Genomic DNA, 19,668 nt, shown 5'->3' on the forward strand with positions numbered 1-19,668 from the left:
TGTGAATATGTGATCCTACTAGGTGTTGTTGGCCTCCCAGTTGAGGTAGTAGAGGGTAGAACTGAGTAGTATTATGTCGTCCTCCATGCCATGGGCCACTAGCGAAATTGCTTGAGGCAGTGTTAGAGACGACCGCTTCGTCGAGTGAATGTATCGGTGAATCCATGTCGTCAAACACAACCAAGCGCACCAACTCCCCCTACTTCGCATGCTAAATATTAGTATGTTGTCACACCAAGATACCAAATGTACTAGATAAATTTATAGAGTTAGGAAGAGAGCAAGGGTAGTAGGGTGGAGGATCGCTCGATTAGGACGCTGACTGTAATGCCCTGAATTTAGGGTATAAAATTTCTTTCCCAATCATCACCAAATTCAGACGTTACCTTCTTTCTCTCTTTCTTTTCTGCTCCTTCCTCCTATTTTCAAAGTAATATAGAGACTTATGTTCATGCCATGTGTAGCAAAACCCAAAGTTAATATATGTGGTTGCATCACACTGGGTTACATATATTTTGTGTTTGATGCTTTGCTCGGGAGTTAGTCCATTAAATTCGGAGCTTGTTCCTGTGAATAGATTTAATTAGAATGAAATGAGACTATTTATGATACGATGTTTCCTTCTGGTTAAAATTATGGCATTGTGATATTTAAGGGGGCTCGAGTTGTTTCTCGACTACCTCTCCGTAAGAACTTGTTTGTTGGATGACCAACCGGGATAACAGTATAACCATGAGGGTAGAATGCGACGTCCTTAGCTAATTAATTAGAGGAATTGAGATTTAGTTTGTGTAACACCCAAGGTGTTTATCTCCCGTTCGACCACGACTATGGACTTAAGCATGAGTTATCGGTGTGAATAAAGGTCTTTACATCCTAATCATCCTCGCCTATCATGATTTCGATATCGCTTTCATCTCTGTCTATCTGGACTATTCCAAATATTTTGTGAAGTTTAGAACATTCTTGTTTCGAGAATTTTAGGGCCTGGTGGCTAATTAAAATTTCTTGATTTAGCAAAAATGAATTTGGAAGCTCGACTCACTCTTGCGATCTTTGCCCCAAGTAAATATTATTAGAATTCGACGACAACAATATTGATGCAAAATTAAATCAGACTGAGATAACTAGAACCGAACTGAGTATTCATAATTAATTTGTTTCACTGCCTAAAATTGTGAAAATTTATCTGATCCCGAAAATACCTACCATTGTAAGCGTAATCCAAAAATATTAAAATTGATATTATTTTGATTGGTCTGTTTGTATCTCGTTCAGATTCAAATCCTAGATTTCATAGGTGTTTTCTTTTGTTACAAATTGGACAAGAAAAATCTAAATTCTTATCCTCTGGCCCTGTTTGGCACAGCTGGTGCTTGTTGAAAAAGCAGCTTATCTGAGAAGCTGGTGAAAAGCAGCTTCTGCTTGTTGGCTGCTTTTAGTGTATTCTGAGAAGCAGCTGAACTGATAAGCTACTGCAGAAGCTGCCTGTTTGGCAGAACCTCTGCTTAAATTTGTGAAGAAGCTGAAAATAAGCTGTGCCAAACAGGGCCTCTTTCTAGGCTGCCACCTCCTGTTTGCTAGCTTGAGCACGTCATCTCTCTATAATATTTCTCAACGCCTTCTTTCTTATTCTTTATCCTATCCACCGCTGTTCTCCTTCATTCTCATTTCTTGCACGCCGACACCAGCCCCTCCATTTTCTATTGGCCGCCCCTTGCTCCCTCCCATGGGGCTCCCCCTCGATCCCTCTCCATGGCATGGATCAGCCCCAGCTTCCCATGGATGTCGCCCTCCTCTCCCTGATGGCTGGCATCTCCACTCCCTGCAGCAAGGACGCTTTCCTCTGCTCCCTGCTCTTCCTCCCATGGCCAACCCATGGTAAGCTCGCCATGCCTTTCTACTCGTCCATGGTCTCTCCCGATTGCTGCATCTCTCCTGCTCACTTCCAATGGTGTGGACGTCACCCTCTCCCTCACCTTCCAGTTGTGGTGCTCGCCCTGGCTCCAGCCCCTTCCACAGTCGGCACCCTCCCCATCTGCTGCAGATTGGAGAAGAGGAACCCCAGGTTTTGCGTAGAGAGGAAATCCATGTGGCGTGTGCTAGGTGTTTGATAGAATGGATGAATCAGAGATCCTTGTTGCTCTTGCGAATTCCGAGTCTATTTAGTGTTGGTAAGTTAATTCATTATTAATGTTGATTGAATTATTAGATGAATGGAATAGATATGTTTTATGAATATATATATATATGAATCATGAGTCAGTGGTAATACCTCTTCGTGGATAGTGACATGATTGTATTCATGATTATGGTTAAAATAAGTGATGACGGTATTGTAGTTCGAACCTGCACTTACAGTTTTGATTGTGCAACTAATTGAGTGAAGTAAATCATGTTTTTTATGGATGTGTTATATATAAAAGTTGTAGCTAACTTCTATATCTTGCTTCTGTAAAAATTTCTTGACCATAGGTTTAGTAGTTTAGGATTTATGATTTTTCCAAATCAAGTCTCAAAATCTGTCCAAATTATGTACAAATTTCGAAGATGACATTGTTTGCCCAAGTTAAACTGAGAATCAACCCTTAATAAATATATAAGAATTGTTGTACTTTCCTTAAGCTTTCCTAAATGTCTTGGATCACCCTTTTTGGTGGATTAGAGGCCAAGTTATAGCTGTTTGAAACTTGGAGTCTGAATCTGTCCAAATCTGGACAGAGAAGACTGTTTGTGTTAACTGACCTTGCTACGTATTTGTTGACACCTTTTTAGGACGCCAATCACTCAACACGAACCAGCGGCGGTGCTCTCTGCACAGGGGCAGATGGTCCGCGGCTAGGGGTCGGACGGTCTGCGACCTGGCGCGAGGCTAGGGTTTCCTGCCTGACGGCCAGATGGTCCACGCCCTCGGGCCGGATGGTCCGCGCGTGGCGCAGGGGCGGCGGAAGATCACCGGCGGCGCCTGGATCTCACTCCCAGGAGGGACCCCATCGGGGAGGAGAGATCCTAGGTGACGTCTAGGCTCGGACAGACCGACCTAGACTCCTCTAATCGACGTAGAGTCGAAGAGAAGCGGAGAATTTGGGGATTGAGAGGCTAAACTAGAATTAGACTAGAATTACTCCTAATTGTACAGGAAATAAATACGAGATAAAAGTGTTATTGATTCGATTGATAATTACAAATCGGTCGTATACCTCTGTATTTATAGAGGAGTGGGCTGGACCCTTTACAAACTAATTTCCCGAACTAATTCCGCGAATTTAGCTAACAACCGTAGCACAAAACTCGGAACCATAATCTGTTCTGTGCACGCGCGGACCGTTTGGCCCACAGGCGCGGACCGTCCGAACCGCGGACCGTCCGGCGGCTCAAATTGGTGCTCAACATATGCCCCCTGGCTTTTGGTGGAGCTGAGCGAACCAAAAGCAACTAACTCGATGCGATCACATCGGTTTTCTTAGGCATCTTGCCACCTACTAGGATAGTAGCAAGGGTCTTGGTCCCGATGGTTAACTCAACGGACGTGACCTGTTTTGCTTTGATCGGACTGTCAGTCCCAATATCGTCGAGTGTCGTACTGGTCCTGACCAATTTGTCATCTTGTTTTCCTAATTTTCTGAGTGTTCTGGCATAGCTCCGTAGTCGACCAGGTCTTCTCCTTGCACGTCGTCTTCCTCCATGGGTGTCGGTACGTCGTTGGAAGTGTCCTGGTGTAGTGCGGACGATCCGGCCTCAGGGGTTGTACGATCCGCGCCCTGTACGGTTGGTCCGGTCTTTATAGCCGGACTGTCTGCCATACCTGCAAAGAACTGCACAATTGTTGTTTCATTTTCTGTCTTTGTGGCCGTTTGATTTTCCTCGACGACCTTTGGTCTCCATCTCTTTTGTGGTGGCGGATACTGCGGATGCGTGTCATTGAATATTTTTTCCGCCTATTTTTCTTGGTTCTCCTTTGCTCTTAGGCGCTGTAATTTTTGCTTTTGCGATCGTGTTAATCTCGATGGGCACCATCGGGGCATGGAGTATTTTGAATTGGCCGTTTTGTTGACAGCCGTATCATCTTTTTTGTTTGTGCTGGCAGATTTACCAGAAATCATCGGCCCTTCGTTATTTTGTTGTACGATGACATCTGTTGTTCCTATTTCAATGACGTCCCCTTTTATCGTACTGTTAGAGGTTGTAGCTATATACCCCACTGCCGGATTAGTCAGCCTTTGGGGCCGAGTGGTTCGACAATCTTGCTGGGCTTGTGCTTGTGGACCAGATTGAGGGGCTCTCAATCGGTCTTGTACCGGAGGCGTCAACCTGGCAAAGACAGATGACTGGGGTGGCCCCCAAGCGGAGTATTGTGGTGTCCCAAAAGGATATGGTGGCATACCCCACATCTGATTCGGGATATATGGTGGTGGTGGTATGTATGTATAATGATATGACATAGGTGTGTATGGGAGTGGAGTTGTCCATGTATGTACGTTAGGTCTTAGTTGGACATTATGACCTCCCGTCCTTTCCGATTGGTGAGGTGGTCCAATCGGCCTAACCTGCTGTCGCTCCTGGGTGGGTAAGCGAGACCGCTTTGGAGGCCGATCACTGGGGCCAGCCTTCTTTTTCACGTATTTAGACAATAATTGATCAAATATCGGGCTAGTTTTTACCAACTGATCAGCGGCCTTGAACGTGTTAGTTTTCCACGTACCTATTTCTGGTCGTCGTGGTTTGAACGTACGTGGTCGCCGTGGCTCTTTGTCGTTGCCGGACCGTCCGCTGGAACGCTTCGGACCATCCGGTGATGTTACGAACCGTCCGCGCCAGGGCACCGGACTGTCCGCGATGCGTAGTATGGGTTCTCGCACATGTTCCCTGGTCTGCGCTTGCCCTCCAGTGCCGGTGGTTGTGATGATCACCTTCAGTGTCTCCCCTCCATCAGGAGTCTTCTCGGCCACCACTTTCCTGCAAGAAATTTTGTTGTTTCCATCGGCCTCCCGTGTGTTGCCGATGATGACTTCTTTGTCTTTGCCCTTATCGGCTCTGCTGGGCCGAATTAGGATCTTTTTTTCATTAAAGTCGATCACATTCATTGGGAAGGGCTCCGTGTCCTCCTGAAATTTCAATCGTCCCTCGTTAATGGCCGATTGGATTTGTCATCGAAACACATTACAACCATTAGTGGCATGGGAAAATGAGTTGTGCCACTTGCAATATGCGCGACGCCTTAGTTCTTCGGTGGGTGGAACGGTATAATCGATCTTAATGTTACCATTTTTCAGTAATTCATCGAATATTTTATCACATTTGCCGACATTAAATGTAAACTTAACCTCCTCCTGTCGTTTCTTTTGAACTGACTGCAAGGAGGAGCAAGCCGAAGATTTGGCCTGCTCGGGCCAAACTATTTCGGCAGTGTAAACTTCTTTTGGTTCATCGTCCGAACTACTTTGATTGTGTTCTACTATATGGACATTATGATGAACCGTTTTGACTAGTTCTTTGCTCTGGCTTTCACAAGCCGAAGCTCTCTGATGTAATTGTGCTAGTGTAAAGAACCGAATGCCTTCTAATTTTTCTTTTAAATAATAGCGCAATCCATCAAAGGCTATTTCCGTCAGTTGTTTATCTGTTAAATGAATTTGAAAGCATCGGTTTCTCGTATCCCGGAATCTCTGGATGTAATCCCTAACCGATTCATCCTTTTCTTGTCGTAGGGCCACTAAGTCTACTAAATCTAGCTCGTAATCGCTAGAGAAGAAATGTTCATGAAATTTCTATTCTAAATCTCCCCATGACAAAATGGAATTAGGAGGGAACGTGGCATACCATGTGAATGCAATCCCTGTTAAAGATAATGAAAATAAACGTACACGGAATGCTTCGGTGTCGGCCAATTCTCCTAACTGTGCTAAGAACTGGTCTATGTGCTCACGCGTGCTTTTTCCTTGGTCACCCGAAAACTTTGCGAATTCGGGTATTCTGGTCCCCTGTGGGTATGGGAGACGGTCAAACTGGCTATTATAAGGTCTCCGATATGAATGCCCCTGGGGACTATACTAACTCCGAGCTTATCTTGGAACGCCCCAGCTATTTCCTCTCTGACTACATCGATGGTAGCCGGTGGGAGACCACCGGCTCATTGGTCCAATATGGGTGAGTTTGTTTGGATTTTGGTATGTTGTTTTCCTCCCCATTGGTTTGGGTTTTGCAGCGTGTTAATACATGCCCTATGAGGCTCATAGGACTGGCCATTCCTTTCTGGCCTTCTGGGGGCCGGAAAGGCCGGAAAGTACTCACTCTCACAGTTTTGGTAGATTATATTATGGTGCTGGTGTGTCGTATGGTGAGATGGGAAGTCTAGCTGGGACTGATACGGAGTTGGATACCCATCCTTCTCAAAAAAAACCCTTTGCCAGACCGTCCGATTAAATATGCGGACCGTCCGGCTCCGTGCGCGGACTGTCCCACCATGCCGGACCGTCCGACATTATATTCGGACTGTCTGGCGTCATACGCGGATGGTCCGAATGGGTTATGTAGGGTTTGCACGGTATGTGGCGGCTTGGGTGCAGGCCTCGGTAATTCGCTTCTAAAAATGGGATCGGCCGCCGCTGGCCCGGACAGTCCGCGCTCACGTGCGGACGGTCCGGATATGCGCAGATCGGCAAATTTATCGCCGATGCGCGTGGGAGGCTATTGTTGCTCAAGGTACATGTCTATCGGCATCCCATAAAGGGGTTGTGACTGGTCATGACAACCTGTAGCCGATGAATTACGTGTGTATTCCCTCAGTTCAATCTCGTGCGAAGGAAGATTTGCAATAGTAGACTTATCAAGCACACACACTAGCCTTTTATGATCATTTTGTATATCCCCTACGATACATTGCATCTGCTCTCGCTGTTCGTCTATGTAAGCTTTAAGAGATTGGAGTTCATTGGTGCTACTTACATTGGGGGTATTCGTAGTAGGTCGGATGTGACGGAACCTCCCAAGTAATTAGGCCCACCTACAGTTGTCCTTGTCCAACGGACCTCATACAACCCTGCAGGTGCACCTGACCACTTGACAAGTTCGGTATCTGAATTTCTTTTCCTTTCCCAAGAGCGTTTCACCCGTCACGCAGACATTACAATTCATCGGAGATACAGAAATGCGGAAGCAGTTACAATAATTTACTTTTATTGAAAAGTAAGATAATGTTTAATATTTACAGACCAGAACATACTATATGAGTGCTGAGTATTATTATACATACCATGGGGGGGCAAAAACTTCTCCCCAAAATATACAGTAAAAAGTTTTAACGGAGTGCCTTCCCTCCCGCAGCTCTAGTCTTGGTTCTCCTCTTTGGGTACCACCTTTGAACAGAAGCAACAAAAAGTTTGTCGCTTCTTCACCTAAAACAACATGGGACAAAGCCCTGAGTACGAAGTGTACTTTCGCAAGTCTTACCTGAGTAAGGAAAAAGACTCTCAAGGATATGCTGTATTTAGGAATCAAGGAGAGGCTTTTAGCAAGAATCAACTTAGATACTTTTGCAGAAAAAGCTTTCTAAAGTGAGTCCTTACTTTCAATATTTTAATGCCACATTAAATATTAATAGACTCTGTTTGCATCTGGTCTAATTTCACCATCTCATCAATACAACATCATTTTTATTCATTAGGTTCACATCCTAACTTAGGTTGTAGGGCAGTGACCAAGTCTCCACTGTCCGGGGATATAACGGCGATCCGAATCGATTTACTCAGCTGAGGATCTCTAACCACACGACATATGTGTAGCACTTAACCCTTGCATATGTCAACTCGCCACCGGGGTTCTTAAGACCAGATCAGGTTCACGCCAAACGAGAGCACAGATACACCACCGTCCAGCCTCTTACCACGGAGGGTACACGCTACTCTCGCCATCTCTCCACGCCCATTGCGTGTTATCTTATTCTGGTATTAGTCTGCCCAAGGAAAAGCTTACCCTGTCCCATTTCTAGGGCATGTGGCCAGTTAAGATAGTCCTTGATCAACAAGCCTACATACGCATCCAATCCTTAATCAACCTGGGTAGAACATCACCTGTTCCTAGCCCAAGTCCCGATTTAAGTACTTCCACCCTTAGGATTGTTTGTATTCCTTAGAATGAAAAGAGCATGAAAGGGAACTTTGCAGTAAGATCCCACCACACTCTCAATGAAAATATTCTTGCAGGTAGAAGTCATCTTTCCTCAGGATAACCCCTGAGCTAGGCCTTAATACAAAAGTCAACCTCTATCCACAAGATCTGAGGAGGGCTAAACATTTTTGTAAATCATATTTTGATACTTCACCAGAAGTATCTATAAAGGTATGGATATCAAGGAAGGCAATGCATCAAAGGGTTTCCAAGTAACTCCTATAAACCTAATGCACATTCACTAGACTTAAAGTGTGTAAAAATAATTTAAAAATACAAGGAAGGGGTTGCATGCACCGGGGCTTGCCTTGGTTTACAGGTGAATCAGGCTCGGACCCGCAGATGTCAAAATAGAAACAGCTGCCTGCCTGATGTTCCTCAGGTGGTGGTGGAGTCTTCGCTTCTTCTACTTCAACTTCTTCTTCGTTTGCTATATATAGCCAAGTATAATAATGAATGCTCATGTAATGCTCATGAGAGTGCAAAGATAATAAAGGTTTATTATCTAAAGTCTTGAATACAATTTTGCTTCACGGATCTCCGAGAACTTAGGGTTTCCGGAGTCAATAGTGAAGTTCAAAAGGCAGGGGTAGGGTTTTGGGTCTAGGTATCAAACAAGGTTCAAATCATACCAAAATCTACCCAAAGCTTCTAACAAATGTTTTGAGTTCATATAAAAAGTTTGGGGATTTTTGGAATTATTATCTATTTTCTAAAAATCCAGAAACAATGTTTTAGGCTATTTTAAATGCTCTAAAATTCCCTATTTGATATAAAAATCATGAAACTATTTTTATTAAATTCTATGGAAAATTAGGGATTTAGAAAAATTGGTTTGACATTTTTACCATTTTTCTACAATTTTCTACAAATTTCCAAAGTTTCATAGAAAAAGAAAAGAGAAAAGCGTGAACAGTGTTGGGCTCATTTCAGTCGAAGCGGCCCAACAGCGAGCGAATTCGCCTGCGCGTACGCGTGCCCGCGACAACTTTGCAGAAACGCCCTTACCGATTCAACAATAAGAGCGGCGGTCCTTGGCACTATTCACATGTCTCACTGACATCTACAAAAACACCCCCGCGCTTCTATCCTTTCTCAGTTCAAAGTCCACAGCGTGAACCGCGCAGGGACAAACTCCGGTGAGCATGTATCGGCTGATCCATGTGATGACTAGCATTCTACTTTGGCAGAGATCAAATCCAAGACCTAACGAGGGTTTCCCCTCAAACAATTTCATCAACGGGACATTGAATCGATCGGTCCATGGAAACGGCACGGACACTCGAATGGGTATCACGTTCCCGGTGATTAAGAGGGACTCAGTGTAATTGGGTTGGTTGAGGAGCATCAGGGAAGCACACTAATGCTGAAACAAGGCAGCAGAGACCATGAACAAAGCTGGAAGTGGCTGGCCACGGTGAGGTGCGTTTTACGGTGGCGGAAACCGTGATTGGGGAAAGTGAGCAATTCTCGGTCCCTAGTGGATAATCCGGGGCAAGGATTGGTGCAATAGATGTGTGATTACCCTATGGAGCCACAAGTGCACTCAATTTATAGTGATCGTGAGCGGTGGCCAGTGAATTTGGGTTGGAGATCAGCTCACGGCGACTTGGATATTTTACCGTGCTCTGCGTATCGTGGCGCGCGTGGAGAAAACGGTGCCGGAGGGGTAACTGGCTATCCTCCACGATCCCTACGACGTGGAGAATGCTTTGCGGCGTGGCACGATTGAGTGAAACGGCGAGCTCCGGTGAGGATAAACTCGGTCGGCCGCGCGGCAAGTGGACAGGATGGCCGAACCAGCTAGCAATCACAATCCATCCCGCGGCCGATCTTTTTACCCGTCCTCGGTGTTATCCATTCCTCCCCGAGCACGAATCGAGACGGCGATGACACGAATCGCGGCAGAGAGGTCGTCGACGGTGAACGGCTGATCTGATCTTATTCAGATACTGTACCATGGCCATTCCTCATTCAGACAGTCTGTCAGCCAAAGTTTAGGGCGAATTTTCTCTTAATTTTATGTAGTAACATGATCGACACTCTTTAGTAAAGTTATAGCTCTAGGATCCAGCTATAATCTTGGTATAGCAACCCTAGGCAAATTCTTGCTCGATCATGCTTGAATTCCAGTCCACAGATGACTCAGTACACTGTTGGTCTGAATTTCAGTCATCAAATAGCCTGACAACCCAACTTTGAGTGCATTTTTCTCCAAATTCTTCACAACAACCATGCTTACACTCTTAAGCGAAGTTATTATCCTTTGATAGGTCTACAAATTTGATGTGGTGACTTAGGGTAAATTCTCACTATTTTGGAAGATATAGAGCTCCAAAGTGGAGTCAATATCACTGATTTTCAGACTTAGCACTAGAACACAAAGGGGTCCTTTTTGCAAATAGGTCTAAAATTCAGGGTTTGAATTGCAAATCTTCATAAATGTGAACCATATAACTTTATATGCCTTAACATCATAGTTTTTACACTTTAGTCCAAAACTGCACTGATTTTGCACTTAACCCCATAGGGTTTAGGGTTAGGGTTTTCCAGGGTCCTTTTTAGGGTTTTTTTGGTATTCCAGGGGTGTGAATGAAACTTAGACCCATTCTTAGTAACATTTTATGATTATTTCACTTAAGCTTTAGGGTTTTCTCTATTTGGGTTTTCCACAGTTCCACTTAGGGTTTCTTGCACTCTTAGGGTTTGGATCCTACTTAAGTTCATCCATGGTGACACTTTATGACTTCTTCAATTGAATTTTGAAGTTTTCTCTTGTTTAGGCCTTATTTGCTCTATTAAACCCAATCCAGGGTTGAGTTCCCTACTCTAATGTTTGATTCACAAAATGTCATATCAACACAACTTGTTTGAAATTTTTGCCTAGTGAATGCACTCTAGGTGTAACAACCATATGGAATGCCAATGCTTATGATGTTATGCTCAAGTTTTAGTGACAGTAACACCATGGGTGTTACATCCTTCCCCCCATAAAAGAATCTCGTCCCGAGATTAAAAGTCCTAGGGCAAGTAATGGAAAAGGAAACACGACATATCTTTATTTCCTTATTCTTGGTACATGGCAGGGGTGGTTTGGGGCTCGCTCCTTTATTACAACAATTATATACACTTTACAAATTACATGAGGCTAAAAAGCCTGGGAAATTCTTTTCTAAAAACCCCTGAGTTTCCCATGTAGAGGGGGGGTGAATAGGGCGAAACTGAAATTTACAAATATAAACACAACTACAAGCCGGGTTAGCGTTAGAAATAAAACCGAGTCCGCGAGAGGGTGTAAAACAAATCTCAAGCAAATAAAAAGTGAGACACACGGATTTGTTTTACCGAGGTTCGGTTCTCGCAAACCTACTCCCCGTTGAGGAGGCCACAAAGGCCGGGTCTCTTTCAACCCTTCCCTCTCTCAAACGGTCCCTCGGATCGAGTGAGCTTCTCTTCTCAAATTACTTGGGAATCAAACTTCCCGCAAGGACCACCACACAATTGGTGTCTCTTGCCTCAATTACAAGTGAGTGTTTGATCACAAGAAAGAATGCGAAAGAAAAGAAGCGATCCAAGCGCAAGAGCTCAAATGAACACTACAAATCACTCTCTTTAGTCACTAAGGCTTTGTATGGAGTTGGGAGAGGATTTGATCTCTTTTGGTGTGCTTTGCAATGAATGCTAGCTCTTGTATAGTGGTTGGAAGCTGGAAAACTTGGATGCAATGAATGGTGGGGTGGTTGGGGTATTTATAGCCCCAACCACCAAACTAGCTGTTTGATGAGGCTGTCTGTTCGATGGCGCACCGGACAGTCCGGTGCACACTGGACATGTCCGGTGCACACCGGACATGTCCGGTGCGACAGCCACGTCACCAAAAGCCGTTGGGGTCGACTGTTGGAGCTCTGACTTCTGGGCCCGCCTGGATGTCCGGTGGCGCACCGGACATGCACTGTAGATTGTCCGGTGCGCCAGCATGGGCGTGTCTGACCTCTACGCGCGCAGCGCGCGCATTTAATGCGTCGCAGGTAGCCGTTGGCGCCGAAATAGCCGTTGCCCCGCCGTTACACCGGACAGTCCGGTGTACACCAGACAGTCCGGTGAATTTTAGCGGAGCAGCTGAAGTGAAAACCCGAGGCTGGCGAGTTCCGGAGGCCGCTCTTCCTTGGAGCACCGGACATGTCCGGTGTACACCGGACAGTCCGGTGAATTATAGCGGAGTTGCCTCTGGAAATTCCCGAAGGCGAGCAATTCGGAGTTGGAGTCCTCTGATGCACCGGACATGTCCGGTGGCACACCGGACAGTCCGGTGCGCCAGACCAGAGGTGCCTTCGGTTGTCCCTTTGCTCTTTGGTTGAACCCAATACTTGGTCTTTTTATTGGCTAAGTGTGAACCTTTGGCACCTGTATAACTTATACACTAGAGCAAACTAGTTAGTCCAATTATTTGTGTTGGGCAATTCAACCACCAAAATTATTTAGGAACTAGGTGTAAGCCTAATTCCCTTTCAGTTTTTCTTCGGGTAATTCTGTCCTTTTGACCCAAGACTCGAATAGGGTGCTCAGAATATATCAAGTCTGGTTCTAGGGCAACATCCATTACGTTAATGGTTCGATCAGGAACCCGAAGACACTTCTTCAATTGTGACACAGGGAATACATTATGTACTGCAGACAAGGTTTTGGGTAACTGAAGTAGGTATGCCACTGGTCCGTATCTTTCAAGGATAGGAAAAGGACCAATATACCGGGGTGCAAGCTTCCCTTTTACCCCGAAACGTGATATACCCTTCATTGGTGAAACTTTCAGGTAGACATAATCTCCAACTGGAAAGTACAAGGGTATCCGGTGGGTGTCTGCATAACTCTTCTGACGAGCTTGAGCTTTCTTCAAATTATGAATTATTCGCTGAACTTTTTCTTCGGTCTCTTTTACCATATCAGGTCTGAATAAATATCTTTCACCAGGTTCAGCCCAGCTTAACGGAGTGCGACATCGTCGTCCATATAAAGCTTCGAAGGGTGCCATCTTAATGCTTTCTTGATAGCTATTATTATATGAGAACTCAACTAATGGTAAACTATCATCCCATTTCTGTGGGAATTCCAAAGCACAAGCTCATAACATATCTTCAAGTATTTGATTTACCCTCTGAGTTTGCCCACTGGTTTGCGGATGATAGGCCGAACTATGGAGCAACTTAGTACCCAAGGATTTGTGAAGTGCTTCCCAAAACTTGGCTACAAATTGAGGTCCACGATCTGACACTATAGTCTTGGGAATACCGTGCAAACTGAGAATACGGGCAATGTATAATTCTACATACGTGGCCATTGTATATTTTACCCTGACCGGAAGGAAGTGGGCGATCTTTGTAAGTCGATCAACGATAACCCAGATAGAATCATACCCTTTAGCGGTCCTGGGCAATCCCACAATAAAGTCCATAGTAATATCCTCTCATTTCCATGTTGGAATAGGTAACGATTGCAATGGCCCAGCAGCTTTCATGTGTATGGCCTTGACATGTCTACAAGTGTCACATCTCGCCACATAGCGTGTGATTTCAATCTTTATCTTTGCCCACCAATAGAGACGATGTCAGCCAGAAGAACACATAAGGTTCCATGTGTGCAATTTGCTTCTTCTAATGACACTGTACTATCTGAGTCTGTTGGGCGAGCGACAATTACATAATTTTACCCAAACAGAATCAGATGCACCATCATGGGTAAAACACTCAGAAAGAGGTTTACCAACAAGTGGTTACAGTAAGTTCATAGCACACGAGACGGGTGTGAATGTCGAATAACATCACGGTCAACTCGTGTTAGCCAGGGAATCCAAGTCCACGAAAGGTGATATAGATTCAAGAAAATCACAAGCGGAGGGATCTATAGTTGCGGACTTTGCAACCAGTCCATTTTATCCAGCACTAGTCATGGATCGGCATGGTCACACACGCAGGAAAAGCACGCGTGAGGCGGTCGAGGCGCGACTAGAGCGATAAATAGGTGGTTACTGGTCGACTTAATTTGATTTTGGTAAGTACTTTCTTTAGGGTGGGTTGAACCAAAGTGAGTTTAGACAACTCGATAAAATGATCTCTAAACTCAGCCTTCATTCATTGGGCAGTTACAAGTTAGTCAAAACCAACTTGTTGAACTACTTTTGACATTAAGCAAATCCTCTCAGTACCATTGGTAAGCCAAGGGTTGAGAGTTCACTCTTTATTAATAAGAGATTATGTATGTGGGTAAAAATCTATTTGGTCAAGTTGTTCATTCGTTTCCTCATGCGAGATTAATTATCCACTTAGTTAGGGAATACATGGGTTAAATAAGAGAGCGAATGTACAAACTCCTGCATTTCAGCAGCAGGGGAAGCAGATCCCTATTTTGAGAGCTAATCAGTTGTTTTCCAACACTAAAAAGCTCCAAGGCTTCACCTTTACACAAAGGATGTAAAGGGAACTTGTATGAGTAGTCACTACCAAGATCAAAAGAAATAAGACCACACATGAAAGTGGTATGCCCTTTTGATCCAACGGAAATGACAGATGTTGCTTGATCTCTTCACAAACAACATAGAAATTGTTTCAAGGAAAGGTCGATGGAATATAACATATCAGTGTAATTCCATAATGGATCATGACTAGAGACCTCGATACCGGCATGCGCCAAGCAGCAAAATCCTGTGTGCACATTCACAGGAGGCTCTCAGTTTCGCCGCGGTACCATAAGTTCTTAACCATGACACTATTACAAAACTGGCACCAATAATGGATCTCATGTGGTAAGAACAATTTGCGCAAAGATAACATATCAATATAGTCTAATAATGGATTATGATTATTAACGGTGATACCAGCGGGTGCCAAGTAACGCAACCATGTGTGTGCATCCACAGGAGGCCCTCAGTTTCATCGTGGTGCCATCGGTTTTAGTCATAACACCATTGCCAGACGTAACCAATAAGAAATCTCGCGTGACACTAATGGATTGGGCAAGGGTGATAATATACAAAGAGATACTCCACCAGTAAAGATGGTTACAAGTAGAGAGCCAAATAGATCATGGCCCGATGAAATGAACAAGGCATGGCCATAACCTAAACTTGATGAAAGAAGTACGATGGGAGACTGTTAATTCAGCCCCAAGCATATTTCTATGCCCATCATAGAGATCACAAGGTCAAGGATTAGTATCTGATTAGATACGTAGGGAAAACAATCACAAGGTTAAGTTGGTATCCTTAGATAGGTATGGGGAATTCAAAGGCATCAAATAAAGAAGATGATCAGGCATAACTTTCTTCATGTCTTGGAGCAAGTTGATGGTGGGGTACGCCAATGGGTCCAGTAGATTTGCGCGCGGTCTTTCTGGTGCGCGACAGCATTTCTCTAAGGGGGAAATCTTATTAGTATAGTTTTTAGCATGATGCATGTGTAATTACATAATCAACCTTAGTTGATTCACACCTTCTACACGTTGCACTCTTACTACCTGGTCATTAAAATAAACTCTTCAGAGATACTTAGGTAAGAAGGGAAGAAATTTTCTAGATAAGTCTTGGAAAATTCTTTTTGAAGATGTCTCATAATATCTACAGAGATGGGCTTCGCTCCGATACCAGCTATGACGGAACCTCGCAAGTAATTAGGCCCACCTACAGTTGTCCTTGTCCAACGGACCTCAGACAACCCTGCAGGTGCACCTGACCACTTGACAAGTTTGGTATCTGAATTTCTTTTCCTTTCCCAAGAGCGTTTCACCCGTCACGCAGACATTACAATTCATCGGAGATACGGAAATGCGGAAGCAGTTACAATAATTTACTTTTATTGAAAAGTAAGATAGTGTTTAATATTTACAGACCAGAACATACTATATGAGTGCTGAGTATTATTATACATACCATGGGGGGCAAAAACTTCTCCCCAAATAGACAGTAAAAAGTTTTAATGGAGGGCCTTCCCTCCCGCAGCTCTAGTCTTGGTTCTCCTCTTTGGGTACCACCTTTGAACAGAAGCAACAAAAGTTTGTCGCTTCTTCACCTAAAACAACATGGGACAAAGCCCTGAGTACGAAGTGTACTTTCACAAGTCTTACCCGACTAAGGAAAAAGACTCTCAAGGATATGCTGGATTTAGGAATCAAGGAGAGGCTTTTAGCAAGAATCAACGTAGATACTTTTGCAGAAAAAGCTTCCTAAAGTGAGTCCTTACTTTCAATATTTTAATGCCAGATTAAATATTAATAGACTCTGTTTGCATCTAGTGTAATTTCACCATCTCATCAATACAACATCATTTTTATTCATGAGGTTCACATCCTGACTTAGGTTGTAGGGCAGTGACCAAGTCTCCACTGTCCGGGGATATAATGGTGATCCGAATTGATTTACTCAGCTGAGGATCTCTAACCACACGACATATGTAGCACTTAACCCTTGCATATGTCAACTCGCCACCGGGGTTCTTAAGACCAGATCAGGTTCACGCCAACCGAGAGCATAGATACTCCACCGTCCAGCCTCTTGCTACGGAGGGTACACGCTACTCTCGCCATCTCTCCACGCCCATTGCGTGTTATCTTATTCTAGTATTAGTCTGCCCGAGGCAAAGCTTACCCTGTCCCATTTCCAGGGCATGTGGCTAGTTAAGATAGTCCTTGATTAGCAAGCCTACATAAACATCCAATCCTTAATCAACCTGGGTAGAACATCATCTATTCCTAGCCCAAGTCTCGATTTAAGTACTTCCACCCTTAGGATTGTTTGTATTCCTTAGGATGAAAAGAGCATCAAAGGGAACTTTGCAGTAAGATCCCACCATGCTCTCAATGAAAATATTCTTGCAGGTAGAAGCCATCTTTCATCAAGATAACCCCTGAGCTAGGCCTTAATGCAAAAGACAACCTCTATCCACAAGATCTGAGCACGGCTAAGCATTTTTGTAAATCATATTTTGATACTTCACCAGAAGTATCTATAATAATGAATGCTCATGTAATGCTCATGAGAGTGCAAAGATAATAAAGGTTTATTATCTAAAGTCTTGAATACAATTTTCCTTCACGGATCTCCGAGAACTTAGGGTTTCCGGAGTCAACAGTGAAGTTCAAAAGGCAGGGGGTAGGGTTTTGGGTCTAGGTACAAACAAGATCCAAATCATACCAAAATCTACCCAAAGCTTCTAAATAATGTTTAGAGTTCATATAAAAAGTTTGGGGATTTTTGTAATTATTATCTATTTTCTAAAAATCCAGAAATAATGTTTTAGGCTATTTTAAATGCTCTAAATTTCCCTATTTGATCTAAAAATCTTGAAACTATTTTTATTAAATTCTATGGAAAATTAGGGATTTAGAAAAATTGGTTTGACATTTTTACCATTTTTCTACAATTTTCTACAGATTTCCAAAGTTTCAATGAAAAAGAAAAGAGAAAAGCGTGAACAGTGTTGGGCTCATTTCAGCCGAAGCGGCACAGCAGCGAGCGAATTCGCCTACACGTACGCGTGCCCGCGACAACTTTGCAGAAACGCCCTTACCGATTCAACAATCAGAGTGGCGGTCCTTGGCGCTATTCACATGTCTCACTGACATCTACAAAAAACACCCCCGCACTTCTATCCTTTCTCAGTTCAAAGTCCACGGCGGCGAACCGCGCAGGGACAAACTCCGGTGAGCATGTATCGGCTGATCCACGTGATGACTAGCGTTCTACTTTGGCAGAGATCAAATCCAAGACCTAACAAGGCTTTCCCCTCAAACAATTCCATCAACGGGACATTGAATCGATCGGTCCATGGAAACGGCGCAGACACTCGAATGGGTATCGTGTTCCCGGTGATTAAGAGGGACTCAGTGTAATTGGGTTGGTTGAGGAGCATCAGGGAAGCACACTAATGCTGAAACAATGCAGCAGAGACCATGAACAAACCTGGAAGTGGTGCAATAGATGCGTGATTACCCTATGGAGCCACGGGTGCACTCAATTTATAGTGATCATGAGTGGCGGCCAGTGAATTTGGGTTGGAGATCAGCTCACGGCGACTTGGATATTTTACCGTGCTCTGCGTATCGTGGTGCGCGTGGAGAAAACGGTGCCGGAGGGGTAACTGGCTATCCTCCACGATCCCTACGACGTGGAGAATGCTTTGCGGCGTGGCACGGTTGAGTGAAACGGCGAGCTCCGGTGAGGATAAACTCGGTCGGCCGCGCGGCAAGTGGACAGGATGGCCGGACCAGCTAGCAATCACAATCCATCCCGCGCCCGATCTTTTTACCCATCCCCGGTGTTATCCATTCCTCCCCGAGCACGAATCGAGACGGCGGTGGCACGAATCGCGGCGGAGAGGTCGTCGATGGTAAACAGCTGATCTGATCTTATTCAGATCTGTACCATGGCCATTCCTCATTCAGACAGTGTGTCAGCCAAAGTTTAGGGTGAATTTTCTCTTAATTTTATGTAGTAACATGATCGACACTCTTTAGTAAAGTTATAGCTCTAGGATCCAGCTATAATCTTGGTATAGCAACCCTAGGCAAATTCTTGCTCGATCATGCTTGAATTCCAGTCCACAGATGACTCAGTACACTGTTGGTCTGAATTTCAGTCATCAAATAGCCTGACAACCCAACTTTGAGTGCATTTTTCTCCAAATTCTTCACAACAACCATGCTTACACTCTTAAGCAAAGTTATTATCCTTTGATAGGTCTACAAATTTGATGTGGTGACCTAGGGTAAATTCTCACTATTTTGGAAGATATAGAGCTCCAAAGTGGAGTCAATATCACTGATTTTCAGACTTAGCACTAGAACACAAAGGGGGTCCTTTTTGCAAATAGGTCTAAAATTCAGGGTTTGAATTGCAAATCTTCATAAATGTGAACCATATAACTTTATATGCCTTAACATCATAGTTTTTACACTTTAGTCTAAAAGTGCATTGATTTTGCACTTAACCCCCTAGGGTTTAGGGTTAGGATTTTCTAGGGTCCTTTTTAGGGTTTTTTTGGTATTCCAGGGGTGTGAATGAAACTTAGACCCATTCTTAGTAACATTTTATGATTATTTCACTTAAGCTTTAGGGTTTTCTCTATTTGGGTTTTCCACAGTTCCACTTAGGGTTTCTTGTACTCTTAGGGTTTGGATCCTATTTAAGTTCATCCATGGTGACACTTTATGACTTCTTCAATTGTATTTTGAAGTTTTCTGTTGTTTAGGCCTTATTTGCTCTATTAAACCCAATCCAGGGTTGAGTTCCCTACTCTAATGTTTGATTCACAAAATGTCATATCAACACAACTTGCTTGAAATTTTTGCCTAGTGAATGCACTCTAGGTGTAACAACCATATGGAATGCCAATGCTTATGATGTTATGCTCAAGCTTTAGTGACAGTAACACCAGAAGTTTTACATCAGAGCGAAGCTAGACCTGTCGCCTGTTGCCGAACGACTTTGTTGTTGCTGTCCACCTTGAAGTCGGCCAG

At 44.0% G+C, this 19,668-nt stretch overlaps 1 protein-coding gene across 3 annotated transcripts; it reads left to right on the top strand.

The window, feature by feature from the left end:
• Nucleotides 1–1,634: 1,634 nt before the first annotated feature.
• On the top strand, nt 1,635–3,233 carry LOC100278836 (uncharacterized). Of its 3 annotated transcripts, XM_035967935.1 has the most exons (3): nt 1,645–1,881; nt 1,987–2,174; nt 2,776–3,231. In XM_035967935.1, exons 1-3 carry the CDS (start codon nt 1,730–1,732, stop codon nt 2,874–2,876), a joined length of 441 nt encoding a protein of 146 aa, XP_035823828.1. In that variant the 5' UTR covers nt 1,645–1,729; the 3' UTR covers nt 2,877–3,231. The 3 variants fall into 3 exon arrangements, 2 of the variants coding, with proteins under 2 accessions (NP_001145453.1, XP_035823828.1); XR_002750662.2 differs by having other exon boundaries at nt 1,655–2,174; nt 2,776–3,233; NM_001151981.2 differs by lacking the exon at nt 2,776–3,231 and having other exon boundaries at nt 1,635–2,358.
• Nucleotides 3,234–19,668: the final 16,435 nt, after the last annotated feature.

The sequence above is a fragment of the Zea mays genome, chromosome 5, assembly GCF_902167145.1.
Source record: "Zea mays cultivar B73 chromosome 5, Zm-B73-REFERENCE-NAM-5.0, whole genome shotgun sequence".
NCBI lineage: Eukaryota > Viridiplantae > Streptophyta > Magnoliopsida > Poales > Poaceae > Zea > Zea mays.